The 25302-nt window shown below is 43.7% G+C and overlaps 2 protein-coding genes across 3 annotated transcripts; one reads left to right on the top strand and one right to left on the bottom strand.

Annotated features, from left to right (window-relative positions):
• The first annotated feature begins 2522 nt into the window (after positions 1-2522).
• Positions 2523-15420, top strand: psap (prosaposin). The gene is made up of 14 exons (XM_080536608.1): positions 2523-2649; positions 8772-8905; positions 9146-9220; positions 9389-9514; positions 10142-10348; positions 10448-10594; positions 11081-11137; positions 12148-12312; positions 12467-12559; positions 12964-13147; positions 13254-13417; positions 13805-13885; positions 14279-14386; positions 14570-15420. The coding sequence occupies exons 1-14, from the start codon at positions 2613-2615 to the stop codon at positions 14600-14602; spliced, it is 1611 nt and encodes a 536-aa protein (XP_080392734.1). The 5' UTR covers positions 2523-2612; the 3' UTR covers positions 14603-15420.
• A 1368-nt stretch (positions 15421-16788) lies between these two features.
• Positions 16789-23618, bottom strand: slc29a3 (solute carrier family 29 member 3). Of its 2 annotated transcripts, XM_080539457.1 has the most exons (6): positions 23593-23618; positions 21357-21688; positions 20890-20972; positions 19727-19953; positions 19051-19213; positions 16789-18243 (listed from the first exon to the last, which is right to left on the bottom strand). In XM_080539457.1, exons 2-6 carry the CDS (start codon positions 21633-21635, stop codon positions 17589-17591), a joined length of 1407 nt encoding a protein of 468 aa, XP_080395583.1. In that variant the 5' UTR covers positions 21636-21688; positions 23593-23618; the 3' UTR covers positions 16789-17588. The 2 variants fall into 2 exon arrangements, with proteins under 2 accessions (XP_080395583.1, XP_080395582.1); XM_080539456.1 differs by lacking the exon at positions 23593-23618 and having other exon boundaries at positions 21357-21741.
• Between the last annotated feature and the right edge of the window lie 1684 nt (positions 23619-25302).

The following is a 25302-nucleotide window of genomic DNA, read 5'->3' as shown; positions in this document are numbered from 1 at the left end:
CCAGGGAAGACAGGGAGGAGGTTCTGGCTCGCACCCGTTTCTGCTGCTGGACGGAGCTTCTCCAAGAACAGCTGCAGCCCCCAGGGGGGGGGGGGGGGGGGGGAAAGAGATGGGGGAGAGTAAGTAAGTCAGTAAAGTTTATTTAGCACCTATCACAGACCAGCGGTCACAAAGTGCTTTACAAAAACATAATTAAAGAGCAAAAGTAATAGCAGGTTAAAAGAAATAGGTAAACAAGTGAAAATAAAAACAAGAAACAAATAACAAGTGTACAACAAATAATAACAAGACACAAAAAGACAGGCTTTTGGGGTTAGCCAAAAGCCTGTCTGTACAGGACAGTCTTGAGCTGTTTTTTAAATGCTTCGACCGAGACCCCTGATCTAAGTTCCAAGGGAAGAGCAGTCCAAAGTTTGGGAGCCACGGTTCGGAGAGAGAGAAAGAGTGAGTGAGTCAACTCAACCAAGGTTCCTCTGGTGTTCCCAGAGCAGACAACAGGATGTGGTGATACATACTGTTCTGCAGAACCGCATTGAGAGGTGCTGCTCTCTGCGGAGCTCCTTCTCCATCTTCTCCAGACAGAGGAGCCTCTGTCCATTCCAGGCCTGTAAAACAGCATTAAGTCAGTTTCAACATTTACATAGTAGGGGACATGAGGCACTGGTCCATCATTTAATTATGTTGAATATAGACAGACATGCTGTTGTAAATGCTACTGCTTACCCTAACAACATTAACCTCACTACTAGCTCAGTGATTTTCCGTGAATATGTATGTTGGCCCGCTATGCTATAATCCTTACCACTTCAGCTACATAAAGCTCCCTTAAGTCTGCTTTCAGAGGGAAGTCATGACACCTATGAAAAAATACATGTCAGATCTCTCTCTCTCTCTCTCTCTCTCTCTCTCTCTCTCTCTCTCTCTCTCTCTCTCTCTCTCTCTCTCTCTCTCTCTATCTTTCCATCTATGAATCACCTGATTCCATCTATGAATCACCTGATTCATATCACCCATATCATCATATGATTAACTGAATCTACTTTCTAACTTTTAGAGTGAATTGTACTATATAATAGGCTACAGTTTAGCAAGCAGTTGAGTAGTATCTATTTCTGAGCACCAAAGCTTAACTTCCTCTCCCAGGAAGACCCTTCCAGCCCTCAGCCAGTCCTTCATGTGGTTCAGGGTGATGTTAGATGGGACCTTCTCCTGGTCCTTCATGAGAAGGAAGTGTCTCATGATCTTTTTCTGCAATATAGAGTTCTCCATTAGTGCCTAAAACAGTAAATATTATTGATATTGGCAAAAATATGTTTCATTGAATGATTCAACAAAACAAACTTACCTCAGAAACTGCCTTATCCACTGAGGATAAACTTTGATTAATACAGCGCCCATGTCTGTGTTTTCCTCTTGTGTTCTACCGTTGTGCTAAATGACCATTTAATTTCCATGTTAATAAATAACTTTAATTACACCATTTACATCTGGTGTATGTTGCTTCCCTTCCCCCCAATGAGCTAGGGTTTGTAAGAAGTGGTATGTGTGTAAACAAAGCCACCCAGATAACTGATAAGCGCACTACTTTCTTTATAATTTAGTTTTTCTACTACACGCATGATTACCTCTAAACCAACATATGGAATTGGTAAATATAAACCTGTTATGTCAGATAAAAAAGATTAAATAAACATCTATAGTCTATAATTGCACAAGGGGTTCACATACTTTCAAGCAGCATCTGGATCAACATCTGGATATGCCACACCTGTCAGGTGGATGGATTATCTCGGCAAAGAAGTGCTCACTAACACAGATTTAAACACATGTGAACACAATGTGAGAGAAATAGGCCTTTTGTGTACAAAAGTTGCGCTTAGACTAGTTGACTCACCTAGACCTAGGTTCTAGGCCCTGGACAATCTAGACAATTTGATGGCAGCTACTAGATTGTAATCAAGTGCAATACTGAAATACAACATGTGAACATTTCAAACCTGCAAACTGCGACACTTTAAATGAATGTGCAATAATACTATGTGCAATATGACAACCCTTGGGTACATAAGGTTCAGAGATAGGAAATGTTAGGATATTTATAGGCAGCATAGCATAGAGTACAGCACAGTGTTTTATTTGTATAGTATAGTATAGTGGATAGTGTACATAGCCTTTATTTATGTAAACCAGCTCTTTTTCCCTTCTTGTTTTTTAGTATTTTTTTTCCTAGCACCAGGGGAGCCCCCCCTCCTAAATTTCGTTGTATGGTACCTGTACTGTATCAATGACAATAAAGACTATTCATTCATTCACTAACACAGATTTAAACACATTTGTGAACACAATGAGAGAGAAATAGGCCTTGTTTTGTGTACAAAAGTTGCGCTTATATTTTTGTTCAGTAAAACAGCGCTTGATCAAATAAGTCCAGCCCAGAGAGTCACATGACATGACTAGCTCAGAGAAGTCACCTGACAGACTGAGATATAAGCCCCAGCCAGGCCGCCCTCCTGCATTGCAGTACCCGGAACCAGACGGTCGTGTCTAAACATCCAAATCAGTGAAAACAGAAAAGGAACTTCAGATCAGAGAACCGAAACAGCGGAGTCACGATGCTGCTGCTCCTCTCTCTGCTCTGCGTCTCCACAGGTAAGCGACCTTAGATAACTAGACACATACAGGTGTATATAAAGGCCTATATACTCGGTGTGATTGTAGGACATCCAACCCGTTTAGAAAACAACAAAGTAGGACATCCAGTCCGTTGTGGCGGAACGGAAGCAGTGCAGTCAGTGTTGTTTTGGTAAACAAAGTAACCGAAAGTCAACAACAAAAGCAGCATTTGGTGCCATTTACGAGTGGTTTTCTTAATTATATCCATAGCCACCTTACTATCAGATTAGGGTGGGGGGTTAAAGGAAACCATTACATGACTGTTTCTTTTAGATTAACTGACACCGAACACTGATGTACTGATGACACCACATTATTTCTTAGTAAAAGTAAAATGGCTAACTGTTTTTATTTGGTAATGCGATCACAACTGACTTGACTTAAGGTTTCTTACAAAACCCAGTAAAGAACCACCTTTAGTTTGACTCTATAAGTTCTACTATAAATTATATTACCTGCAAAAATGAACATTGAATTCTATTAGGTGACTTCAATAAGAACTGGCTTGCTAAATCTTCGAGCAAAAAATAATGGATAAATAAGTATGGATAGGTTTTTGCTATTACTAGAAAAGTGTTGCTACTTGGCAAGCGATGTTGGTGGTATTTGACAACAACACCCACTTCATACCAGAGCCTAGGCTAGGGTTAGCAGTGACAACTGTGGGTGGCCAGGGAGTTCCTCGCATTAACCGTACAGCTGTTCTTTCTAGGGTGAATACTACTATAATACTATACTAGTATACTAGTGTTGTCTGGCAGGCTTGCCTGGATACATTCATTCATTTCAGAAGGCCAATGATGGTTTCGACCAGCGACGCCCCAACCAAGGAAAGACTGTAGCTTAGCTGGGTGGCTAACGAAGGCTAACGTTCGTAAATTCGCTGTGAGAGCGCCGGAGCGCACACTGGGTTCGACGTCATAAAGGAACCAAGTGTGATTTGATTGGACAAGAGGCGTTCCGTGAGTGCTGATCAGATTTCCAGAGAGAGTTCACGAACGCAAGCCGAAGCAATCTCGCCTGTTCTGCCGTGACGCATGCGCAGCTGCCTAGCTACTGCTGTACACACGCACGACAACACACTTTAGAAGAGTTACATAAGACTGCAGATTAATGTTGACAAACTTTAGAGGCAATAAGATAATTAAAGTTCCATACTACTGAAACTGTCGGCCAGACTGAAGACACTCAAGTTTGCATGTGTATGAGACTGACCAAGTCAAGTCAACTTTATTTGTATAGCACTTTACGTACAGCAATGCTGAGCCAAAGTGCTTCACAGTAAAAATAAGATAAAATGCAGGAAACAAGCAAGCACAATGCACACAACACAATGCAACACAAAACATGGCAAAATCAAAAGAGAAGGCAAAAAGGACTAAAACAATAAGAGCCAGGGACCTACAACAAAAACCACCAAATAATAAAAGCCAGGGACCAATAGCTAGGTGGGGGGGAAGGCTAGGGAAAACAGGTGTGTTTTAAGGAGAGAGACCAGAGAGTCTGAAAGAAATAGTACACTGAGCTGAATGAAATCTCAATGTAAGGAGCTGATTTTTTGGAGTGCCAGCCTTGTCTATTCACTTTCATTCTGGACTTCTTTCTCCAGTGGGTATTTTTTTACTTCCACCTATGTTTTCTGGTGGAAATGAATGTTGCCTAACTTGGTTTCACTTCAGGTTTTGATCATGTGACGGACGGTATGCGTCATCGGTACCGGTAGTACAGATTTAGAGATGTAGAATGTCTGTGGTAATCAGTGACCCTAAAGGGCTCTGCACACAGCGTGCGATTTCTGTTGCACGTCAACGTTCCATTTTGAAGTTTGAATGGAAGTCTATGAGAGCATCGCATTTACCCGCACACGGCCCCGATTGTAATCGCACGGCGAACATTCGATTCCATTCATTTTGAATGGGACAAAGCACACGGCGTGCGAGTTTTGTCGCACTGTCAAATTTTGCAAAATGTTGTAAAAGTATTGCATCACAATGGGACAATTGGGAAAACTTCAACTGGTCTATCTAAATTAATTGAGTCACTCATAACGGGGAGAGAGACTGGAGCATAAATTTTTGACTGTCTCCTTTTTTTCTAACATTAATGAAGTGTCGAGTATAAACACAAATAAAACGTTAGCAAAAAAAAAAAGTTACTATTAACTAGCTAGCTAGCAAAAAAGCTAGCTATCATTACTTAAAAGCATATCGACGTTAACGTTGCTACTCACCCATTTTCGTTTGTCTCCTTTCGTTGATGAGATGTTAAGTGACCGTTATTCTAGAACGAACTGTACTAGATACGAACATCACCATCAGCCAGCCACTACACTTATATAGCCCACAGCTAGAATCCATGTGGAGAATCCATTTATTTGTTGAGTGTTGTTGTTGTGCTAAATGCTCCCATGTATTTCCCCATCAAACACTACAAGTCCCAGCAGTCTAGAGGACAATTGCGGCAACATCCGGCCATGAGACATCCGGCCGCCATCTTTCAGAACATGTACAGAACATGGTACACCCCCTAAATCAGGGGACCCACATATTTTATCACAATATGTCCAGTTGTATCTTGTAGAAATTGTGGAAGCAATACAAGCAATATTGGTAGAGCCTATTGTAATCAGCCTGCCTGGTCCGACTACGTAACAATTGAGAATGGAATGTTGAGGTGCAACAGAAATGGCATCGCACGCTGTGTGCATTGGGATGCGATTTTTTATGATTTTCTCATAGACTTCAATGGTGTGAGTTGAAAATGGAATTTTGCGGCGCAACAAAATCGCATCGCACGCCGTGTGCGTTGCAATGGAATGCTGTCGCGCAACAGAAATCGCACGCTGTGTGCAGAGCCCTTTAGTGGTACTGTCTTTTTGATGATTACAAGCAATCATGTTCCTTTTAATCAGGAACGCATTCTGTCACTTCCCCACCAGAGAACACCTGACAAGTAAAACTCACTTCCCTTAATCTAATCTTAATCTAGACTATTGTATGCATTTTCTTTCCACTTGCACGAGTCGTTTGGCCTATTTCTCTTGCTTCACTATGCTTCAGTGTCCTAGTTGTCAGGAGATTGAACAAGAAGAGAGAAACATAATGCAACACATGTTGTGTGTTGTCATGACACTGGCTACAAGGTCTAGCCTATTAATAGTTGATTCTAACTGCTGGCATGACTTTGTGAACACTTATGAAATCAGTAGGCTATTCACTTTCATACTATTCACTTCTCTTATCAGGCCGTCATTCATTGGAGCAGCCATTTCATCCAGAGATTTGACTTGGAATCGGTTCCTGAAATGTTTGATGTGCACTTTTGCACTTTGTATTGCAACATGAAATCCCAATTTAAGCAGACACAGAGCAGAGTTGGCCTAAATGGGAGGTGGTGTACCTTTTTTAAAGTAGATGTGGCAATGCCAGTAACAGAATATCCACAATAAACCAGCTATTGTTGTATAAGTCCTCAGACTTGTGAGAATAGGAGTGGTGCTAACAAGGTCGGTAACAATAATAACAACTGTATAGTAGGCCTATCCAGTTAGGCAGCTAAAGTAGAGTATACGAGTGACAAGTCTACATTTGTTTATCACTGTGCTGAACTATGCCATGTGATGTTGAGTCACTCACAACAGTGGTGAGTGGGTTATCTTACAGTTGTGCTGATCAAGGAGAATGCCTTTTCTCTGAACTCCCTGGGGGTGTGTGCATATGTAATGGGGTGTCTTGAGTGGGTAGCCTACATGCAAACAACCCATTTTTGTTTCACCTAAGCAATATGGACAATAAAGTATTATTTTCTTCTACCATTACTTAGCTGGCTGGTTTTAAACAGGCCCATTTAGATTCAAGCTGTAGCCTTGCATGTTCCAACATGACACACTACTGTCACAGCTCTGACGGTGATTCATGTTTTTATCGATATGACCATGGTTTTTCCATGTTAGGTATCATCATGGCTTTGCTGAGTCCTGGAAATAAAAATGCTTGTTGGAGCAATAAAACTTGTCCTTATGATGCAGTAAACACAATGTCAGATTGAGCAACAGCCTGTTTTGTTAGAGATGTCATGTGACCACTAAAGAGAAATGAGGTCGGGGGGTGATGGCCTATACTGTAACTTTCTGTGTGGGAGTGAGTAATGGTCTGCAGTGTGGAAAGATTACAGCATGTGAACATGACTCAGTGCTTAAAATCGGGCCGTCTATTGTCTAGGCGGTCTGTTAATCTGGCCCACTCTTATGGGTCCAGACTCCAGCAGCTCATGTTTGTTCTGTTAATTGCTCAGTTCCCCTTTTGATACATGGGCCCCTTTGTCACATGGGTGTTGCACTATGTAGCCTATATAATTTTATTTGGGATCTAAACTAGGGATGCTCCGATCTGGATTTTTGGGGCCGATACCGATCACCGATTTTTTTCCTCAAGATCAACCGATACCGATACCGATTTAAAAAAAAATACATAACTGTAGGCCTACTGACTGGATAGCCTACATATTTTTTGCTTTTTAGACAAAAGTTTTGATCCATTAGGCACCAAGCAAACGCAGACCCATTTTTATGGCATAGTAAAAGTCTGGCCTATCACCCAGTTAGGGCCTGAAGCCCAAGTCAGTCGATATGGCTGTATAAAAGACATCATAAACGTGGCCTTCATGGTTTACATACTGTTACGTCCTCCTATGTTTTCTGTTCAGTTATCTGTCTTCCCCAGGGGGGGGGGGAAATAAAAAAAATAAAACAAATCGGTTTTTGCGATCGGCCATTTTTACCGATCACCGATCGAGTCATTTGGAGTGAAATCGGCCGATTTAAATCGGTGGCCGATAAATCGGAGCATCCCTAGTCTAAACTAGGCCTCACAATTTCTCTCACTTTAAGGCCAGGCTCAAGAGGACAGCCTACATTTCTGCTACCTTTCAGAGAAGCCGAAACAAAATCGAGACTGGTCAGGCTATTTTACACCTCATGTGCAACTGAGTTTGCTTTCTCCAGGGGTGTAAACTTGTCACCTTTTGGTGGAATTCATTGTTGTTTGTTTTTACCTCAAAATAAGTAATCCACGTGAATTCGCTCAGTGCACAAGAGGTAGTGAGGAATGTTCGGTTTCCAATGGTCAGCATATCAGTTTCCGGTTTTACTTGTCTCCATCACCACAACCAACAACAAGATGAGTGCTGTGCTGCAGGTACCCAAAAAAATAGGAAGTACAATGTACACGATTCGTACACATTTCAAAGAAGTGTGGGCGACTCCAATGAGCACTGCAGTGTGCCACTTTTTAATGCTATAACAGCGATTTAAGCTTCCACCACTTCCTGGAAAACACAATCCTTCATGCACAGTGTTCGCACAAAATTAGGAGGGGTGATTGGGTTTTCGGTGACCCCTCACACCAAGGTGTGCAGTCAACATTTTGTAAGTAAAGTAATTATACGGGTGGTAAGGTTAGCTAGCTTGCAAGGCCGGCACTAGCTATGGGCCTCTTGCTCACGTGGCCACACTTGCCCATCTGATCCAAAGTTAAGACATTTTCTTTCTGAATTGTTGATATTCCGGGGGCGTGTTTGAATGTTCAATGTATTTACTGTATGTCTATCGATTGGCCTTGCTACCATTTTAATGCAGTTTTCCTGTATGATGGATATGTTAACAAATAGTTTACTCATGTACACCCTCATGATCATGTGAGGAAGTTAACCGTGGAATTCCCCCTACCAGTCAGGAGCCACATGAACCATATCCTACCGGTACTATAAATTCCAACTACACCTTTATCTTAACTTGGCAGGAGTACCATTGATTGGTCTTAGTCTTAATTAACTAATGTATTGGATAGAAGGCTCTTGTAAAAACAAGTATTGAACAGATCCTGAATAGGCCTACTTGTTAATGTTTATGTTTATTCAAGGATTCCTATTTTTAAAATGTTCAATGTTGATTCCAAGAACACTAATGTGGGGCAGTCCAAACAATGGAATCAGAAATGATAATGGGTCAAACTGCTTATAGGTTGTGTGCCCTGAATCATACAGCCTCCTTTCTTATGTATTTGTCAGGAAACCCAAACCCTTTCTTTTCTCTATTTTAGCTGTGGCTAGCCCTCTTCTGGGCATTGAGCAGTGTGCCCGTGGCCCCCCCTACTGGTGTAAGAACGTCAAGACAGCATCCATTTGTGGAGCAGTAACTCACTGCCAGCAGAACGTATGGAACCAACCCCAAATGGTGAGAATGAACCTTTCTTGCATCTTTGCTTGCCTTTCAAATGTTCAAACGCCTTTATTTTGGAACTGGATAGTCCATCTTTCCTTTCAATGGGCCTCTGGGAGCTTCTAGCTATCACGGTTTGGCTTAAATACTGTTCTTTCAGATGCAGCAAACACGAAAACAGTGGAGGAGGAGGTTGTTTTTAGGCCAACTAACCTTGGTAGTGTATACTTATCTATCTTGTTGTTTCTCCATCAGAAATCTGTGCCATGTGATCTGTGCAAGGAGGTGCTGGTTGTGGTGGACCAGCTGTTGAAGGACAATGCCACTGAGGTGAGACTGGAAGGAAGTGCATGGGTTTGGTTGCCCTGTTTTGGTTTTTAACAATACTTCATGTACTGCCTATCTATGTAGCCCAGCTGTCATAGCTTGTCAAACCCTTGATGTGTGTGTGTGTGTGTGTGTGTGTGTGTGTGTGTGTGTGTGTGTGTGTGTGTGTAGTCTGAGATCCTGGGTTACCTGGAGAAGGCCTGCCAGCTGATCCCTGACGAGGGCCTGTCTGCGGAGTGTAAGGAGATGGTGGACAGCTACTACCCCATCCTCATGGGCATCATCACCGGAGAACTGGTGAGCACCAGGAGCCTTTCCATACTAATTGGTTTTGTCTATGTTGTCAGTTTATCTAATTTAATAATTAATAATTTTGCCATTTAGCAGACGCTTTTATCCAAAGCGACTTACAATTACGAATTACAGGGACATTCCCCCTGGAGTAACTGAGGGCTAAGTGCCTTACCCAAGGGCACACTAGTAGTGGTGTGGCTTCAGGCGGGATTTGAACTCACAACCTTCCGATCCCAAGTCCAACTCACTATCCACTAGACCACCACTACCCCTACTTATCTGTCCTGCCTCTGCCTCCTCCTCCTCAGACTCTGCAGCAAAGCTCCATCTGTCCCTTTGACACAGAGAGCACATAGTAGAGTGTCTGTTAGGAGCGACGTAGTGGACTGAATGAGCGACTGAATGGGGCTACTGTAGGCCGGATGGGGGTGCTGGCCCACAGACTAGGCCTTTGTGGGACTACACTGCCTCCTGTGACTGACAGGGAGGAGGCATGTTTCACTTTGTTCAAATATCCACCTGTCATAGGCAGCCACTGAGAGATGGTGAACTTGACAGTTCGGTTTAGTCTCTTTGAGAGACTTGTCAGTTAAAATGTGGTGTGTGTGTGTGTGTGTGTGTGTGTTGCAGGAGGACCCTAACGTGGTGTGTGGAGCCATGGGGCTGTGTAGCTCCCAGCAGGCTGCTCTGGCTAAGGTCCAGGCTCAGGCTCAGGCTCAGATCCAGTCCAATGAGATCCCCCGTCTGGACCTGGCCCAGAACGTGTCCCCCTTCCTCCTCAACGTCCCCCAGCTCCTCTACCCCCAGGAGACCCCTAAACAGGAGGCCCTAAAACAGGTACCCTGAAGTACCAGTACCTGAGCTGTTCCAACCAATTAGTGAGTTTTTATTTGTTCTTTTCCCAACTGTAATCCTGTCCCTTTCCCCCCCATGTAGGAGCGGAGTGGTGACGTGTGCCAGGACTGTGTCAAGTTCCTCTCAGATGTCCAGGAGCAGGCCAAGAGCAACAGCACCTTCATCAACTCTCTCATCGAGCAGATTCAGAACCAGTGCGACCAGCTGGGGCCTGGCATCTCTGACCTGGTGAGAGGACTGGTGTTATCACTATCATGGGTCCTGAGTTACATATGCAAAGTGAGGTAACAGAGTTAGCCAGCCTTTGAACAAATTATTGCTCCAACCTCGGGATAACCCATGTCATGAAGGTGGCTCCAGCTAGATTCCTATAACAACTTATCCTGGAGCCCTAACCTGCTCCAGGGTAGGCAGAGTGCACATTATCCTGAATTTGTGGTTATGCCACGTGCCAGACCCCCCCACCCCACCGCAATAACTTTAGGATAACTCAAGCCTGCTAATTTGATGGATAATCGTGAATATGTTCAGCTCTAGTCGTAGTATAGCCTTCTGTAGATGATGCAACATTGTAGAATAACAACATGAAAATGTAAACAGGGTTAAAAATGCAAAGGGGGTTCTTTCTCTCTTTGACCTTAACTCAGGATGGGTGTTGTTGGCTGCCTTGTGTTTATTATATATTTTTTATAACTGTCCAACGGTCTCTTACAGTGCAAGCAGTACATCAGCCAGTATGCTCCTCTTATTGTCCAGCAGCTCATGTCCATGGTGAGTCACTCATGGTGTTAATCATTCTTCTATCCTAAGGAGACCTTGATGTAGAGAAGGTTGTTTTATAAAGTAGTTGTACGTTACTTATTGTTATCTGATAAACGCCACATGGTGAGCTTGATGCATAGTTCAAATTAACTTGAACTGTATGTTGAGACATGTTTAGCCCATACCCAGTCTTTCAGCACCACCTTGCCTGCTGATTTCATTCACGTCTTTAATCACTTTTTAAATTTGTTTTATTCTTCCCTCCACTAATTTGCCTTCCTGCTTTGTCTCTGGTCTGTTTCTTTTTGTGCTGGTCTCTAGGAACAGGTAGGTCTCTCGGTTTGGCCTCTAATCTCTCACCCTTAGTTCTTGCTTCCTGTGCTGTCCACTAGTGCTACTCACCTCTGCTGCTGTAGACCTGCATGTCAATCTTTGGCTAGTTTTATTGGATGCAAATAATATTGTGTTGCTTGTTTGGGGAACACGTGTGTGTATTTTATGCAGCTGGTACTAAAGAATGGGTCCACACCATAGCCTTCATCTTGCCCAGCTCATCTAAAATGATAACCTATTTGATCAGCAGTGAACCTATAAAAAAAAAACAATAAACTGAAGTGGGCATAAAAGCCGCCTCTATTCTCAAACCACATGTTCGATGATGCAGGTGATAACTCTTAACACCTGACTGACACTTTTGGGGTCTGAATGTAATCAGAATCTGGTGATGAGAAGCTGAAATGTAGTCTTGCAAGTCTCTAAACATAGTCTTGAACCATCTTGGTGCATGTTACTCTGTTATGACCGACAGAAATCCTGGGTTTGTTCCGTTAGACACATTTGTATATATTTGGTAGTTCTCAGCAACCAAACAAACCACTGCATGGCTGGTATATGGTGACCATGTGGATTTTGATGAATGTGTGAATGCTTATTCTATCCTCACAGCATGTGAGGTAACGTGTTTGGTGTGGTTGGGCTCCGTCACGCTGCATGTGTTTAACTATCGAGTCTCCCCTCAGCAACCCAAAGATATCTGTTCTGGCGTCGGCTTCTGTGCTGCCGTCAAGAACTCTGTTCCCATGATGAAGCTGGTGGCTGCCAAGTCCATCCCTGCTGCCGAGTCCGTCCCTGCTGTCAAGATGTTCCCTGCCACCAAGGTGTCCGTCAATACCAAGCCTGGCAAGGTAACCCAGTACTGAACAAAACCCACATGTCCGTTAATAACATCACATCTACAATGGAGTGTTTTTAGGTTCTAAGGAGTCATGCTTTTTTTGTGGTTTTATAGCGATTGATGGCATTTGTACAGTTCTCTTAGTTGGTTTCTTGTCTTGACAGAACATGGTGCGTGCCCGTGACTCTCCCCAGTGTGCCATCTGTGAGTTTATGATGAAGGAGGTGGAGAGCATGCTGCAGGACGAGAAGACTGAGGTAGGACACCACTCAGGGTTCCCACGGGTCCTTGAAATCCTTGAAAGTTTGTGAGTTTGAGAAAAAGAAATCAAGGTCAGAAATCAAAGTTTTTGAAAATAGACATGGGTCATTGAATGTGCTTGAATCCCCCCCCCTCTCTCTCTAAAAAATATATATATTAAAAAATGTTTTACTTAGCTCGTCAACTAGTTCTGTCTCAAACTATGCCGTGTTGGGTCCTTGAATTTGAGGGAATTGAGTCTTGAAAGGCTTGAATTTGATGTTTCAGAAGGTGTGGCCACCCTGACCACTACACACAAGCTAGCTACATACAGTATGCACAATTGTGTCATGAAACGCTGTGTGCTCCACTGTTCAGTCCAAATTGCAGTGAGCCAAATGTACACTGATGTGCCCCTCAGGAGAATGTGGTCCATGCTGTGGAGAAGGTGTGCATGGTGCTGCCCTCCTCTCTGTCTGCTCAGTGCAAGGACCTGATCGAGGCCTACGGCCAGGCCATCATCGAGCTCCTGGTTCAGGAGGCCGACCCCAAGACCATCTGCACCGTGCTGGGGCTCTGCAAGGAGGCCAGTCGCGCGTTCATCCGTGAGTCCCTAGTCAACGTGCTGAAGTTCAGCACAGAAGTAGATGGACACGGCCTTGTAGTTGTTCCAGGTTAAAGACACTGTTTTCTTGTCTTCCCCTCTCTCAGCGGTGATGGACCAGGCCCAGTTTGAGAACGGAGGTTTCTGTGACGTGTGTAAGATGGCTGTGCGCTACATTGACGGGATCCTGGAGCAGAACGCCACAGAGGCCCAGATCGAGGATGCTGTGAGGAAAGTGTGCAGCTTCATGCCCGAGGCTGTCAGGACTGAGGTGGGGATGAGATGATGTTCTGGTAGCCTCTAGAGACAGACCTGAATCTGCTTCTGTTGCACTGAGAGCAGCATTTTATCAGACTAAATTCTTTAAAGCTATTTTATTTTTTTAGCTTACGGTTAGGTACTTCAGTATTTTTGTTTCTACTCCCTGTATTCCTGTACCAGTTGTGGGTTGTGGCCTATAGCTCTGCTAACTGTTGTACCAGTTGTGGGTTGTGGCCTATAGCTCTGCTAACTGTTGTACCAGTTGTGTGTCGTGGCCTATAGCTCTGCTAACTGTTGTACCAGTTGTGTGTCGTGGCCTATAGCTCTGCTAACTGTTGTACCAGTTGTGTGTCGTGGCCTATAGCTCTGCTAACTGTCATCTCTCCTGTGCCAACAGTGCGACCAGCTTGTTCAGCAGTACGAGCCCATGCTTGTTCAGTTGCTGCTCCAGATGCTGGACCCAGACTTTGTGTGCATGGTGAGGGCTGAACTATGTCCATTGCGAAGTTACTTGATTTTCTATTTGTTATTATAGTGCCACCTATGGTCTAATCATGGTAATTCTTTTTTGCCATTGTTACTGATGCTCTCTAGTTGTGGCATGTACATTTATAGCATTTTTGGTCAGGGACTTTACCTAGTAGAGCAAAATCTATGAGCATTTGAAAATTCGGGCCCAGTTACTTTTTGTTTTCATATCATTTTCTCCGCCATCTTGGAATGGATCTCTCTCATCCATGTTACTAATATAAAGTGTAATTATTATATGGGGGAAACTATTTACTCCAAAGAATCTGGGAGAGTTTTGAACTGAATGTTGGTTGAATAAAATGGCTGACAGTGGGTTGTGTGTGGTTGTCCTGTGTTATAGAAAGTAGGGGCGTGCCCTGAGGCCGTGCGAAGGCTCCTAGGGTCAGAACAGTGCAGCTGGGGGCCCGCCTTCTGGTGCAAGAACATGCAGACAGCCACCCGCTGCAATGTAAGTCCTGCCACAAACATTTAATGCTACTGTGTGTATTTGAGCTGTACTTTACTATGAGACAGGGCTGTAATGTTCTAACTAGATGTTCCAGATGTGGATGTACTGTAGATCTAAAGGAATATTACAAGGGTCCATTACCCCCCAGGGAGCCGGTCTAACCAATTGGTCTTTGTCTTTCAGGCGGTGGCCCACTGCAAACGTCATGTGTGGTAATGCAAGGGCGGGTGAAGACCAGCACAATCTGAACCTTTTTAGGAAATTAAGGAGAAATACTGCAGTGCTGCTTTTCAGTTTTAATAAATTAGTCCTATTTTCTTTTAAAAATGTAAAATTTACTGCAATTTTTGTTGAAGTTGATTTAACCGGCCGATTTGAGTGGAGCTATTGTGTGAGATATTGGGGTTATGGAATGGGTCAGCCTGACTTCATCACGGGCAGTTTGGACAAACCTCCACTGCAGATCTTCAGATTTGCATTAGTTGTACTGTTTCTTTATTGTGGTATGGTTTGTGTTAAAGCTCTCCAACTATGATTTCACATGTAGCACATGCAGATGGATGGGTAGCTATTGTGTCTGTGAAAGTGTCCAGGACCTCAATAGAAGGGGTCTCTAGACCCATGCAAACCCTTACCCGGCTCTCCCTGGAATATCCAAGTGAAAATAGAAAAACCTGCCTTGACGGTGTAAAGTCTCTGATTGTTTCTGTTTTAAACGAGTCAGTGTGATGCCAATACAAGTTAATTCCTATTTTGTAGAAACTATTGAACGGTGTATGTTTTTAATGGGGGAGGGTAAAGATGCTTTTTGACATTTTTTTGACATGTTTGTGGCCCCCACTGATCCCCCCCCCCCCCCCCACTGTTTCCATTCTCCTACTTAACTAATGCACCTACACTGTTAATGAATGTGTTTCTAATGTAATAAGAGCTTCTTGTGTTCAATCTCTTGTCAGCTTCACTGTTAATCCTGAGCCAATATCAGGTCATCTGTCAAATTTTTAACAGTTGAAATAAAATGATTCCAGATCACACATTCATATTCAGATTTTTTTTTTAGGACTGATATTTAAATATAATTTCAGTGTTTTCAGCAGACTGAGCAAAGAACACTCCTTACTCCAGGTCCAGAGGAAAGTTCAGATGTCTCGTCCAGTTTGTTACCAGCCACTTCTACCTCTTAAAACCTCTTCTTATCCACGGACCCAGATGGGCATCCGAAGTGATATAAAGAGTTTACCTCGATCAATTCTCTTCATCGATATCACATTTTTTTCACAATTTTGCATGCTATACGATGCCACATTTTTCCCCCCAAGACGGTAAACACGGCCTAAGTCACATCCAGTTTTCTCCAACTGGAGAATGTGTCATGTCCGGTTTCAACGCCAAATTTCCATACCATTGGTCGGCCAACCCCAAAAAAATAAAAAAAATCTGATACATGAGAAAGGTCAAAGGTCAAAGATGGTGCCAACATATCTCCAAATGGCCTAAACATATAGGTGTCCGCCTAAACATACCTGTACTAAAACAGGTACAAAGTTGCATTTGCTCACATTACTAGCATCAACTTTGGCACAAGTACTAATAAGACCCTGGAGTACTGATTCCTAGATGATTTGGGCTTGGTTATCAGGTTTCCAAGGTGATATTCACTGTAAAAGCTGTTGTTTTTTTAGGCGGAGACTGAATTTGAGATGTTTTATAATGTTCTAGCTCTATTTGCTCTGACACAGTAACATAGATTTTGATTCTGACACTTCTACAGCCACCCCACAGGTGTTAGCTTTCATTTGATAACAATATCATTATGAAGGCCCTTGTGATTGTGGAGATATTCTATATTCACTGTGGGCATGTCATTTCGAGCAGAAAACCAGAAAAATTAGGTGGATAAGAAGTTCTTTCGATGACGCACAGTAATGAGGATTAGACACTAGATGGTGCCAGAGAGTATAAGTAGTCTGGTAAGAGGTTATAATAAAACCTCTGCTCCACCCACCTCAGTCAAATCAGGTGAGCATGGAGGTCACATTTACAAAGATGCCATTGAAGCGGTACGCTATGTATTTTCTCAGTGAGATTATTTTGTTATGAATGGGGGAGACACTTTATACACAACCTGCAGATATTCCAAGATAATTCTGTCATTCCAGTCCTTTTTATGATGTCATAAGAACTGTGTATTACTGCCAGTACTATGTAGCCCATAGATTTGCATCCGACGATAAGTCAGATGGCATAGTAGTCAGAACAGGACGTGTAGATGTCTGGCAATGGCATAGACGGATTTAGTGGTGCCAGACATGATTTAAATGTGCATACCTATTTACAGTTGAGTCAGTAAGCCTTGGCGGACATCCTGGAGAAATGACACCTTTTTAAGGTTGTTTTAAGGCTTTAATGAATTCCTTTGTGATTGTAATGTGTCTCACTCTGTCCCTTTATTGGGAATGATATTTAAGAAGACTCTTCTGTGTTGTCCTTGGTCCACGTTAAAAAGTATGGTTATAAATATGTCAAATGTTGCTTTGAAGCTGTTAAATTGGTTATTTTGTTGATACTCTATTTCTACAGCCTTCCTATCTGTGTTGTGTGCTAGATAAATGTTAATTGTGACCAGGTTTTCCCATTTAATGTCTAATGTTCACATGCATCATTAACAACACAGAGTGAGTCATCAGTTTCATACAGTCATGGCCAAAAATATTGGCGCCAAAATATACTTCTGTCAGATAATGCACCACTTTTCCCAGAAAACTGCTGCAATTACAAATGCAAAAAAGCCGAAGCCTGCTGGAAGACACATGACCTCTGACCCCAGCTTTCTTAACCGGTGTTTTATTTCCAATGCTTCCATGGTAGACTACAATATTCACCACTGGGGCTAAAGCAGTCATCCATAAAAGATTAAACACACCAACACCATACAATCACACAATAGCACTGGAACTGTACCTAGAGGTATCAATGAGGTTAAGGCTTTAGTAGTGCATGATGAAAACACATGCTTCTTTTGTGCCTCTCACATACACTCAAGACTGCTTTGCTGGGCCACACTTTGGGCCCTTATGAGTCACGTCCCAGAATACATTGCACAAAACAGCCCTCAAGTGAGTCGGTAGATGAGGAGTACAACATTCACAGTCTTATAACCCATGAGAAAGTCTGTAGTGAAGTCTTCCTCCCCGTCCTGCGCTCAGATAAAGTGGACGATGAGCACAGAGAAGGCCGAGCCCACGGCCAGTCCCAGCGTGAGGAAAAAGGACATGACCACCCCCGCTGGCTCCGCCAGCTCCCGCGGCACCACCTTGGGCCCGTAGATCATGGGCAGTGTACCCAGGTAGCCGTTAGAGAGGCCCAGCAGGCAGATGAACACCACAGGGTAGAGGTCGTGGGTAAACAGCACCGTGTGGATGTGGTCCCTGGGCTGGAAGTTACAGAAGATGAGGAGGGGGACCAGGACGGTACGGGTCAGCACCAGGGCAGGGAGGACCCTGCTGGTGGGGCCGGGGACCTGCAGCCATGCGGTGGACTGCCGCCCGCAAAAGTCTGCCACGTTGTAGAGGAAGAAACTGGTGAGGGGCACGAAGTAGGTGGTGGTCCAGGGGCTGCCCGTGTCCTTGTCCACAGACTCGATGCCCGAGGAGACGGCGGGGAAGACCATGATGGAGATGAAGAAGACGTAGAAGACACACAGCCCCAGCACCCAAGTCTTCCTCAGGATGGGCAGGAGAGGTGGGACGGTGGAGGGCGTGGCTACGGTCGCTCCCTGCTCATCAGCCTCATCACAGGGCAGTGATCTCTCTGACAGAACCCCTGGGTTGGGAAACATTGCTGCCAGCATGTAGTGCCTGAGAGAGAGAGAGAGTGAGAGTGAGAGAGAGAGAGAGAGAGAGAGAGAGAGAGAGAGAGAGAGAGAGAGAGAGAGAGAGAGAGAGAGAGAGAGAGAGAGAGGTGATAATGATGCCCTTTGAGTCAAGTAAACCTTGGGGCTAGGGTTCTTAAATGGGGGGTCAAAATAAGGCTAGGGAAAAAGGTTAATTTAATATCTTGCAAGCACAAATTCTGATAAAATAATGGTTTGTATACATGTTTTTGACAGAAACTGAGATTCCTCTTAGGGAACTTCCCACACACAGCATCAATAGAGACAGGTCCCTTGGTGTTGAGATGAGTTTCATCTAACTGTGGTTCTCCTGACCTGACTGGGCACAGTTCCTCTTCTCTCTCCTACTCTTAGTTTGAGCCTCTCTCTTACGCTTTCTATAGCAGTGCATTACATCATATTTACCATTCTTCTTTTTTCTTTCCCTTTCATCTCCTTTATTTAATTTTGATTATTAAATTATATTAACTGTCAATTCCTAAGTTTCTTTTATATAAGCCCTTTTGGGTTCCTCATCTTCAAACGTCTGTATTAACTTGTTTTTCCACTTGTATTGTTTGTGGATAGAAATCATAAATAATAAACTGACAAATAAATACCAAAAAGTAATTTTGCTTGTGTGTGTTGATTTAACATAATGCCTTGACATTAGTACAACACTGACCAGAGGATGAATGATGTTTACAAGGATGTTAGTGGTTAGGATGTGTAACTTTATAAGAGTGTCAAATGACTGTGCATTGACATGGGTGTATGCTGTGCTGATACGCACCGTGAGTAAGCCAGTTTGGGCAGCATCAGATACATGATGATGCATAGCAGGATGAACACATCTGCAGTCAGGAAGTAGGCCAGAGCGCTGTCTGTCACGTCCTTGGCTGCTGCCAGATCCACCACCGACGCCACGGCACTCAGAGTGCCCCCCATGGCCTGGCCTGGGAGGGAACAGCATCATGTGTGTTAGGCTGCACTTTGGGTTTGACCAATGACAGGATTCATGAGTTCAAATAGATAGATAGATAGATAGATAGATAGATAGATAGATAGATAGATAGATAGATAGATAGATAGATAGATAGATAGATAGATAGAGAGAGATAGAGAGAGAGACAGACAGACAGATAGATAGATAGTTTATGAGCCACACAACCAAAAGCCGGTAGAATTTGTTTTCAGTACAGCAAATTATTCTCTGCAGCACACAAACGACAAAAACAAAGAGTGCACAATAGACAACATCAAACAAAAAATAGACAACAACAGATCATAGAGTAGAGCCATAATGAGGTAAAAAGATGTTAACGAGCGTCAACATAACGCATTACACTATCAAACTTCAGCGGTCTTTAATACATGTGAGGTAATAAAGATACAACAATCTCAAAAGAGAAGCAAACTGTTTTTGGTATACTATCTATTCTAGACAGACAGATCCATCTGTGGAGTACCTGATATGAGAGCCTGTGAGATCCTCATGGGGAAGTGTCCGCTGATACCAAACACACTGCCAGAGAAGAGGTTGGAGGCCCCGCTGACCAGGGCCACGCTGGCCAGAGTCCCAGAGAAGAACTGGCCTCTACAGCACGACACGTCCACCTTCACCATCACCGTGGTCAGGATGAACACCACCAGGATAATAACCAGAGAGGTCAGGATCCGCACGTCTGGGGACACCCTGGAAACACACACACACACGTCATATAGTGTCCGTAGGTTCGTTTGTCTGGTGACCCCCCCTGCCCCCCCCAAAAAAATAAGAAAGAAAGAGAGACAGACACTAATAATAACAGTGAAATTGGAAAACCAACCACACACACACAACAACAAAAAATGAATCCCTCTTTCACTGAAACATTTTTATTCTTTAACACAAGCTAAACAGTGTAGGCACCTGCTCTCAATTTCTTTCTTGCTTCATTCACAGGATTCATTCTATCACTCTCCTTTCATAGAGGAACTTTGAACTGAATTTCGCCGCGATGGCCGGAGATGGCAAGGTTTCTGACAAACTTAACTCCTTTAAGGTTAAACTTCCGTTGATGCTGATTAGCAATGAAGTGTTGTAGTGTGGCAGCTTCAATGTTTCTAGACACACTCTAACGTCAGGGACATAATCTAGTCCCTCACGTTGTGTTCTCTAGGGAGTCTCTGGCCTGTATCTGGGCGGACAAAGAACGGTGTGTTCATGAGGTCACATAGATGTTTTTCATTTTCACCAAGGCTAGAGTCCGTGGACTAAGGGCATTCTACACTGTGCTGAAGACGTTACTTAAATAGACACTCTATACTCCCAATAAAGCAACCACTAGACTAGACACTACACTTTGTGTGTGTGGTAAAACCATATCTCTTACGATTCAACAATAAAAGTAGAACATAACAAAGACAAATTGATTGTCTTGTGTCTGAGTGTGTCAGTGTGAGGAATGGGAAGTGTGTGTGTGTGTGTGTGTGGGAGGGGAGGGGTGGTGTGAGGAAGAGTAGAGGTGTGTGAGGAAGAGAAGAGGTGTGTGAGGAAGAGAAGAGGTGTGTGAGGAAGAGTAGAGGTGTGTGAGGAAGAGTAGAGGTGTGTGAGGGCTGGGACGAGGAGGCAGGTAGGGAGGAGACAGACCTGTTGACCAGGAGGTAGTTGAGCACCAAACACAGCACAGAGGGCACCGTGGAGGCGATGGCCAGGTAACTCTCAAAGTAGTCCTGTAAGGATCATTGGGAGAATACTTTTACACTGCATCAACAAGTAGCTACAACATAATACAATAAACATAAAAGCTTTGCACACCAGCAACAACGGCAAAAGTATCAGTATAATCACTGTCACAAGCCATATTTGTTGTCTTCTACCTTAGTTCATTTGACCTCCGTCATTCGCTATCTAGCTCTCCCATTCAGTCACTTTAATAGTATAATTGTATTGCATTGGATCTGTGTGTGATGTGAAAGGACACTAAGTTCTTCTCACAGTTGTCATGGGATCACAAACACACACAGACACACAGACACACACACACACACTTGTCTTGCACACGCACACACACTCTCACAGAATGATAGATCCAGACTGCACACGCCCCTACTTACACTGAGGTCTGAGCGTGGCTCCTCGTGGCCTGCGGGGTCGGTGCCGTTGCTCAGCTTGTACATCCAGTAGTGTTTGGCTGTGATGAAGAAGTTCCAGGGCAGAAGAGAGCCGATGCCCATCAGGAAGAAGATGGCATACACCATGCAGTAGGAGTCCTGTGGGTAGTGGCGTGCTGCCAGGGGCTCCGCTGGGTGTTTGGGCAGGAGAGGGGCTTTGTCGACATCTGGGCCTTGGCCCTCAGTCTCCCCTTCCTCCTCCTCCTCCTCCTCAGACGACATGTAGGAATGGACAGAAGTTACGTAGGAGGAGTTCACACTGGCCTGCAGGGGCTCTGTACCATCCATCCTTACACAGAGGGAGAGAGAGAGGAGAACACAGGGAGATAGGAAGAGACACTCAGACCAGACAGAGAAAGGGAGGGAGATAAGGTGAGGGGGAGTCTGGGTAAAGGGAGGGGAAAACGCAGGGGCAGGATGGGATTAGCTGGAGGTGAAAGGATAAATAGTCATCACACAACAAGTAGTTTATACTAGAAATACAAACATTAAAAAAAAGGAATGTATTAATAATGTATTAAGTAATTTTGTATTTCTGGTAATCTGGAGGTTGCCCTGCCCAAATAAATAATAAAAGGTATTGGTCATTGAAGTTGTGTGTCTAATGTCCCATTATACAGTGTGATAGTACCAGAGTATGTCCACTAGATTGCCCTATCCCTGCTATTATGACCCAGACAGGCCTCTATGAACACCCTCAATAATTTCCCCCCAGCAATTGATGAGGCCTATGTGACTAATCAACAGGTTAATAGGTTAGGGTATAGGTTGCTTGCTCTATCCGACCCTGGAGCAATTAGGGGTTCGGTGCCTTGCTCAAGGACACCTCAACACGTGGCCAGCTGGGGTTCGAAATTCCACCCCTGATGTCACAGTAAGGCAGGAGGCAAGAAAGAGCAAGACACGTGAGGTAAACAATATGCCCCTGTGTTTCAGTTAGGTGGAATGTGAACACCCCATCTCTGTTTTTCTACCTCTACGATGTAGCCTTTGTTTATTGGCATGTGAACTCCCTGCCATGATTGGAAGGCTTTATCTGTCCTTGACTTGGACAGAGACAGCCATACCAGGATGAGAAATTCCATGAAGACCAATTTACTGGCCTTAGTCTTGTGACTGAGTAAATGTCCCTCTCCACCCATCATTGTGACCAGTACACTGATCCTAATCAGACACAGTTGCTGATGTTGAAGCACAGTAAGACTGTTCATATGTTTTGAATGTCTACATCCCCCGCATGGACATTCATGATTGATCGATTGATTGATCCATTCCTGTGTGTGACAGGAAGAAGGTACCGTACATACAAAACAAGTAGCAGACATATAACTTGTTCTTAAGAAAAGCTGCAAACTGACACCTGAACGGTCAGCTGTCACATCACGCTTATTATAATAGCAATTGTTGCACAATACGAGTTTTGCTACCCCTTTTGAGCAAAAAAGGTTTGTAAAGAGCTGATGTTGCAGATGTTGACCCGGGTAAGGGAAGCATTACTCACACACACTCACTCACCAGACTGGGTCATGACTTGCCCTGTATAGATTCTCTGCTTACATCAAAATATGACTGTTAATAATGCACGTTTCTTCAGAGCCAACCAATCACAACACATCCCACAGGCACAGCAGCTTTTAATAATAATAATAATAATAATAATAATAATAATAATAATAATAGCATAGATTTATATAACGCCTTTCTCAAACCCACGGACTTTTCAAAGTGGTTCCTTCACAGTAACCTTGCAGCAGCAGTAATCAGAATTATTTCTATTGCCAAGTATATTTGATAACAACATAATTTAAAATCATTTTTTATCTGATCTGATTATTATGGAACAATGTATCAAATTTGCACTACAGTTTGTTATAATGTCCTCATTACGAGTTTCAATGTGTCTTTAGTTTATCTGAAATGACAAGTAAGTGGAACATGTTTGTGAACTTACGAAGCTACAAAGGGAGGCTGCGTTCGTAAACTCGCTCTGGAAATCTGATCAGCACTCATGGAATGCCTCTTGTCCAATCAAATTACTTGGTCCGTATATGACGGTGAACCCAGTGTGCGCTCCGGCCGCTCTGAGAGCAAATTTACGAACGCAGCCAAAACGTTCTCCAGTTTTTCCTTGTGTGCTCAACCATTAAAACCTGCCAGCCTAATGTCACCAGGTACTCACCCACTATTCGAAGCGTGTCTAGTAAAAGCGACCCATCGTTATTGTTAAGCCAACGCGCTGACATCCACTGATGTCGGTAGCTCTGGTCAGTAGAAGACTCGCTCACAGACGTCTGATTACTCTGCTCTCACTCGCCCCTCCCGCTGTGTTCACTTCCCTCAACTTCCGGACTACAGAGACCAGACCACACAACTTCCGGACTACAGAGACCAGACCACACCAGACCACACCAGGCAGAGAAGTCGTCGCCAGACATTGCCAATACAACAACGAGGGCATAGATCAGTGGTTCTCAACCTTTTTTTGGGCCAGCGCCCCCCTGTCCATTATCCAGGTCTCTTACCGCCCCCCATAAAAAAGTAGGCTTATTTTCTCCCCTGAATATTAATGTTGACTAATATTCTGTGTTATATAATTTAAAAAGCATGTCACTGAATGCCAAATAATAAATTGGATTTAACTGGGCAGTTGGAATATCATTATCATTAGTCATCAGAGAGCAGAAAAGCCATGTGAATGTGAATACAAATTATGTTTATGAGTGTTGTAGTTTATTTGTACTTAAACACACACACATGCATGTATTGTATATGATATGGGCCTGTCTGTGGGGGAGTGTTGTGGAATGGCAACAAACTCAGACAAGAGAATACAAACAGAATACAGACAGACGCTACGGAACAACAGCAATTGCACACGTCTGGTGCAGAACAAACAGTAGGCTACAAAACTGTACATTACAACTAACATTGTTCGTTTTTTAAGTGTGCTGGTGTGACATTTCGCCAAATTGCAAGGGGGGGGGGATTAGTGTGAGCCCTGCGCTTGGTGGTTCTCCGCCAGTTTCTTCACTGCGGGTTGCAGAGAAGTTAGTTTCAGTCGCAGTGCACCTGAGGCCGTCAAGTTGAAGCGATTGCGGTACTTGGACTGCATGTGGAGGACCTGGCTGAATCCCTGCTCCACCAGGTATGTGGTTGGGAAAGCCAGAAGAAGCAGCCTCCCTTTCTCCCACAGAGCCGGGTAACGCTGAGAGTACTTGACCCACATGTTGCCCCAGCCAGAGGTGCGGAAAATAGCCTGGGCCTCATCGTCACTCTGGATGTCGATGAGATGCTCCTGGATTCCCTCCTCGCATTCCGCCACGTCCGCCTGAAAGGGTTGCACCACCCAGATGAGAACATCAAGGTCCAAAAGATCCCTGAAGCGGATCTTCAAGTCAGCATTCACCATCCTCAGGTGCTCTGTGTAAATGAGGAGGCGCTCATCGGTAAGAGCCTCAGACACCTGCAATGAGCATAACCAGGAAATTGTTATCTGTGCAGAATGTTACTATCTGATTTTGAACTGGTTATTTTATTGCTAATTAGTTAACTAATTGATGTTTCTTAAAGTTTATACTCATAATACATAAGAACACAGAACATAAGTTGTTTATACTAACCAGGAACACAAATATAGTTTTGCATAGAGTAGCCTACATTTATTACATGTATTATTTATTATTATCATAATTTAGTAGCCTAGGCTAGATTACCTTGGTCAACAGCGGGAAATGAGCAAACTGCCTCCTGCCTATGCTCTGCCTGTATAGATCCAGCCTGGAGGTGAGACTCTGGATGACCGCCTTGCTCTGGACCAGAGTAACTCCTTTTCCTTGGAGCTTCAGTGTGACCTCATTCATTTTTCCAAAGAAGTCTGCGAGGTACATGA

The sequence above is a fragment of the Nansenia antarctica genome (genome assembly GCF_963989245.1).
Source record: "Nansenia antarctica genome assembly, chromosome: 1".
Taxonomy (NCBI): Eukaryota; Metazoa; Chordata; class Actinopteri; order Argentiniformes; family Microstomatidae; genus Nansenia; species Nansenia antarctica.
This window is presented reverse-complemented; position numbering and strand designations above follow the sequence as displayed.